Source organism: Barbus barbus (genome assembly GCF_936440315.1).
Source record: "Barbus barbus genome assembly, chromosome: 20".
Classification (NCBI taxonomy): Eukaryota; Metazoa; Chordata; class Actinopteri; order Cypriniformes; family Cyprinidae; genus Barbus; species Barbus barbus.
Genome location: NC_136748.1, coordinates 4,451,883 through 4,458,259, shown reverse-complemented (window position 1 = coordinate 4,458,259; position 6,377 = coordinate 4,451,883). Strand labels below are relative to the sequence as shown.

Here is a 6,377-nt window from a genome sequence, read left to right as displayed (position 1 = left end):
TCATTTTTATTGTTATTCATTGAAAAACATGTCTGTTCGATGAATAATGCAGGTTGTAAATCAATCTGCATGAGGAAAAATGTCTTACTGGTTAAGAAATTATTTTGTTTTATAACAAACACATTATTTTTCTTCTGTTGTATAAAGTGTTGATGCTTTTGAAATTAACATTTCTAGAAATCAAACCTAACTAAATAAGTTTGCTAAATTAAAAGGAGTTTTGTTTAGGTAAACCATTATTGGTGTTTTATAAGTTTGTACTATTTTCTGCTTATTCTGATACATAAAATAATTTATATGTTTAATAAATGTACTGTCATTAAAATGTTAATTTTAAAAATACTAGGGGGGGGGAATTAAAGGAGATCCCATAGTATTTAATAATATAATAATACATTTAATATTTAATAATATAATGTATTAATATATACTAATAAAAAATAATGATATTTTTAATTATGATGGTTTCATTATAAATATGTTAATTATCTCTAATTTGGACTCCAAACTTGATAAATGACATTAAAGGTGGGGTGTGTAATTTTTCAAAAACGTTTTAGAAAACTGAGTCGGGGCTGACTACCAAAACAAACTTGTAGCTAATCAGCAGAAATGGCTGACGTTATCAAGTACGCAGAATTCGCAACTCTTTGCAGAATTACCGGACTTGCGTCGTTCCGTCCGCGGTGTTGAGATGGTCCTCACTGCAGAACACAAGATCCAGGGGGCGTGGTTGGATCTAGATCCAACTCCTCCCACCTTACATATACCTGAACCTACCTGTCTCCGCCCCCTGATCCCTAAACCCACCCACCCCTAAACCTACCAATCTCCACCCCCTAGATGTGGATCCAACCACGCCCCCCTGGATCTTTGTTCTGCAGTGAGGGGCTACTGGCGGTGTTCACACTCTCGAGTTTAACTCGTGTAGTCCGAACTACCGAGAATGCAAGTCCGAAATTTGCGTACTTGGTATTGAGAAACGTGCGCAGACCTAACGTTACATCACCAGACTATTTGCCTAATCTTCTGGGTAGTTTAGACCGCGATGGAAAGACCCTTTTGGGGTAGGGGTGTGTTTGATTTGGTGATTTCAAGTATCAACACTTAGGGTTAAATTAACCTAACCCTAACCCAACTGGCTTCCAGAAAGCACTTACCCTGCCTTTAACTGATTCTAACCATGTCATGCAAACAAATGGAAAAGTCAGCCATCTGTTTATTTTCATGTGCATTTTTCTGCCTATTTGTAACTCCAACAGTTTTTTACCACAAATACCACACTTTTACACATTCTTCAGTAAAATCACTAACAAAACAAAAATATATTTGGTAATTTTATAGATTCTAACTTGCTACATAAATCTGTAAATAAAAACAATAGATATTAAATCAATTTAGCGCAGAATCATATTTGATAGGCCCGGCGACGGAGAAGGGGCCTGAACAGGATTTCTGCCGAGGGGTCCCGAGTCAATTTGCTGTTCAGGGCACCCAGAAACCATTGCGGCGCCCCTGGTTGTATGTATAAATTTGTTTAGCCCCATATACTGTATAAACTCATTATAATGAATAACTATTATACAAAACTACAAATACATTTGTTACATTTCTTTCATACTTGCAAATGTAATGTTTTAAATGTCTAACCCTGCATCACTGCATTCGGTTTTCAATCTGCAAATACACTGAAATGATTCTTTGTGACTGTTTTACTGTAGCACACAAAGACAAACTCAAGATTTCTTGGATTCTTGTCTTTTTTCTGTTTGTTTGGTGGTAGTCTTTATTTTTCGAACAGCATAACTGCTTCCTAGCACATGTTCAAAATGAAAAATGGTTTTGCTTCAAGCAAATAGAAAGTTTCAAAAGGCAAACGAATAAGACAGTCTTGGGCTTGACATGTTTGCAGATGCCGTTTCACTGTGCCGTTGTGCAGTACCATGCAGAATAATAGCTCATTAAAAGCGATTTACACCTCACTTAATGTGACATCTTGATGCTTTTTGAAAAAACATTAGGTTATTTCATTGTGATGACAGCCGTGGGTTCAGTGGATCTTTCTGGAGCCGTTTCTGTACTTCTTATCGTCATCTTCAAGTAAGCCAGTGCGCTACAGCTAATCTAATCTGTCATTTTAGAGCTGACCGTTTCAGACTCATCTCAAAGCCTTGCATTTCATCCCAATCTAATATTGAACAAATCACCTGGAAACCACTCAGACCTTCATCTCTCAGTGGGAATGAGGGAATATACAGGTTATGGGTTGGAAAGGTAGTAAAAGGCATTTATATACATATCTGTTTTTTTGTTGTTGTTTTTTTGAGTCCTTAACACAACATTCAACAAAGCACTCCTGCCATCTGACAAAATTATGCCGTGTGAGCTCCATGGCTTTGTCCGAAAATGTGTTCAGGCTTCGATTTGGCAGGCAAAATGTTGCTTCTCCCTCTCCAGCTATTCCACGCTAAGGATATGAGGTCAGATGTTTTGGACAGGGTCGTGTTCGATTGGTTTGAGAGCAGCACCTTCAACTAAAACAATGTGCAACTGTTCTCCTCTGGCTCCTACAGCACCTCGAGCTCAGCAACCTGACTAAACTCCTCCCCTTTCCCTGCCTTCCCTGCCAGCTCTCAGAGTCAGGTGACCAACTGCGGCTCCCAGGATTGGCTGGTCACCTGGGGGCGGCACTGTGCGATGATCGGCGGGCCTGAAGGAGGCTGGCTATCCAGACACAAGCCGCTGATCATGTGCTGCAGCGCTGGACCTCGGGGCTTCCATTTCTACAGTGGGACAGAGAAAAAAAGTGAAAACGGGTTAATTACATTTGTAGTAATAACACATCATGCAATTACTGTAGACAAACATCCCACAAATAGCTATAACTACTTTGAAGTAATGGTGCTTCATATAACATTATCTAGAGAAAAAATTATTAATGATAAATTCCCCGTGATGTTTGTACTGGCTACTGTATACAGGCCACCAGGGCACCATACAGACTTTATTAAAGAATTTGGTGATTTTCTCTCATAGTTAGAGCAGGCTGCAGATAAAAGTCTTAATTGTGGGTGATTTTAATATCCACGTTGACAATAAAAAATATGCATTAGGATCAACATTCACAGACATTCTGAACACTATCGGGGTAAGACAACACGTGTCAGGACCTACTCATTGTCGAAATCATACTCTAGATTTAATACTGTCATATGGAATTGATGTTAATGATGTTGAAATTTTGCAGCAAAGCGATGATATATCAGATCATTATCTAGTCTTGTGTAAACTCCATATAGCTAAAGCTGTAAATTCAACTCCTTCTTACAAATATGGTAGAACCATCACTTCTACCACAAATGACTGCTTTGTAAGCAATCTTTCTGATTTATCTAAATTCCTCAGCATATCCAACAGCGCCGAAAAACTTGATGATGTAACAGAAACTATAGACTCTCTCTTTTCTAGCACTTTAGATACGGTTGCTCCTTTACGCTTAAGGAAGATTAAGGAAGAGAGTCCAACAGCGTGGTATAATGAGCACACTCGGGCCCTAAAGAGAGCAGCCCGGAAAATGGAGTGCAGCTGGAGAAAAGCTAAACTAGAGGTATTTCGTATTGCTTGGTGGGAAAGTACCCTATCATACAGAAAAGCATTAAAAACTGCTAGATCTGATTACTTTTCGTCTCTTTTAAAAGAAAACAAACATAACCCCAGGTATTTATTTAATACAGTGGCAAAATTAACAAAAAATAAAGCATCAACAGGTGTTGACATTTCCCAACAGCACAGCAGTAATGACTTTATGAACTATTTTATTTCCAAAATCTATACTATTAGAGATCAAATTGTAACCATGCAGCCGTCAGCTACAGTATCGCATCAGATAGTGGACTATAGATCCCCTGAGGAACAGTTCCACTCATTCTCTACTATAGGAGAGGAAGAATTGTATAAACTTGTTAAATCAGCTAAACCAACAACATGTATGTTAGACCCTATTCCAGCTAAACTACTAAAAGAGGTGCGTCCAGAAGTCATAGATCCTCTTTTGGCTATTATTTAATTTGTCATTGTCATTAGGATATGTCCCCAAAACCTTTAATTTGGCTGTTATTAAGCCTCTCATTAAAAAACTACAACTTCACCCCAAAGATCTAGTTAATTACAGACCGATCTCGAATCTCCCTTTTCTGTCGAAGATACTAGAAAAGGTAGTATCCTCACAATTATATTCCTTCTTAGAGAAAAATTACATCTGTGAGGATTTCCAGTCAGGATTTAGACCATCCCATAGTACTGAGACTGCTCTCATTAGAGTTACAAATGACCTGCTCTTATCATCTGATCGTGGTTGTATCTCTCTATTAGTGCTACTGGATCTTAGTGCTGTGTTTGACACTATCGATCACAACTGTCAGGGGTCCGGGCCCTGTGTTTCTCCCTCCCACCACCAGAGGTCACCATCTCCCTTCCCCTAACCACACACACCGGTCACCTATTACACTCACAGCTGTTCCCCATTGTCATGGACTATTTATGCACCACACTCCCTCTGCTCTGTCTGGTTGAACTGATTGTATTGATGGTATGTGTTTAAGGTTGTTTATACATGCACTGTGTTGCCGTTTAATGTATCCCGTTCTGGAACCTGTTTTGTTTTGCCTTGTTGGCCTTTTTGTTTCTTATTAAAGCCATCTTTCCTGCATTTGGACCCAGACCTTGTTCTTTCCACGGTGCTCTCTAAGTGATCCGTGACAACAACATTCATTTGAATAGACTAGAAAACTTTGTTGGAATTAGTGGAAGTACATTAGCATGGTTCAAATCGTACTTATCTGACCACCATCAATTCGTAGCAGTGAATGAAGAGGTATCATATCGATCACAAGTGCAGTATGGAGTACCTCAGGGCTCAGTACTAGAGCCGTTACTTTTTACACTTTACATGTTACCCTTGGGAAATATCATCAGGAAACACAGGGTTAGCTTTCACTGTTATGCTGATGATACTCAGCTCTATATTTCTTTGTGGCCCGGTGAAACACACCAATTTGAGAAACTTATGGAATGCATAGTAAATAAAAACTGGATGACGAGTAATTTCTTACTGCTAAACTCTGGAAAAACAGAGGTGTTAATTATCGGACCTAAAACCCCCAAAAGTAATAACCTAGAACACTGTCTAACACTTGATGGCTGCTCTGTAAATTCTTTGTCATCAGCAGGAACCTAGGTGTGCTATTTGATAAAAATCTCTCCATTGACAGCCATGTTTCTGGCATTTGTAAAACTGCTTTTTTTCATCTTAAAAATATATCTAAACTGAGACCTATGCTCTCAGTGTCAAATGCAGAAATGTTAATTATTGTAATGCTTTATTGGGCGGTTGTTCTGCACGCTTAATAAACAAACTACAGATGGTTCAAAATACAAGTTCTCAGCTGGCGAAGGAAGTAAAACCTCCACGATCTCCACAATCATCTCCACAGTTTTGAGCGTGTTGAGCTCCAGGTTGTTAAGACTGCACCAGACAGTCTCCTGTCTGTAGGCAGACTCGTCACCGTCCTGGATGAGGCCAATCAATGTGGTGTCATTTGCAAACTTCAGGAGCTTGACAGAGGGGTCTTTAGATGTGCAGTCGTTGGTGTAGAGGGAGAAGAGCAGTGAGGAGAGAACGCAGCCCTGAGGAGCTCCAGTGCTGATGGTGCGGGTGCTGGATGAGAATTTTCCCAGCCTCACTAGCTGCTGTCTGTCTGTCAGGAAGCTGTTGATCCACTGCCAAATGGAGGTGGGGACAGAGAGCTGTGTCAGTTTATTCTGAAGGGTGTCTGGGATGATGATATTAAAAGCGAAGCTGAAGTCTACAAACAGGATCCTCACATAAGTCTGTCCAGGTTTTGCAGTATGTAATGCAGTCCCATGTTGACTGCATCATCCACAGACCTGTTTGCTCTGTAGGCAAACTGCAGGGGGTCCAGTAAGGGTCCAGTGGAGGCCTTCAGATAAGCCAAAACCAGTCTTTCAAATTATTTCATGGCCACAGATGTTAGAGCCACAGGTCTGTAGTCGTTAAGTCCTGTTATCTTGGATTTCTTTGGGACGGGGATGATGGTGGAGCGTTTGAAGCATGAGGGGACTTCACACAGCTCCAGTGATCTGTTGAAGATCTGTGTGAAGATGGGGGCCAGCTGGTCAGCACTGGATTTCAGACAGGCTGGTGTCTCACAATCTGGGCCTGGTGCCTTACTTCTTTTGTTCTTTCTGAAGACCTGGCGCACGTCATCTTCTCTTATCTGCAGTGCAGGGGGGGGGGTTGCAGGAGGTGTGAATGGTATTTTTCAAACCTACAATAGAACTCATTCAGGTCGTCTGCC

At 40.3% G+C, this 6,377-nt stretch overlaps 1 protein-coding gene across 1 annotated transcript in view; it reads right to left on the bottom strand.

Moving 5' to 3' along the window:
• Window positions 1-1,201: 1,201 nt before the first annotated feature.
• LOC306886601 (polypeptide N-acetylgalactosaminyltransferase 16-like) overlaps window positions 1,202-6,377 on the bottom strand; it is a 62,263-nt gene continuing 57,087 nt past the window's right edge. The window contains exon 15 of the mRNA XM_079443856.1: window positions 1,202-2,783. Coding sequence (XP_079299982.1) covers window positions 2,640-2,783 — 144 coding nt within the window. The 3' untranslated portion in view covers window positions 1,202-2,639. The remainder of the gene's footprint in view (window positions 2,784-6,377) is intronic.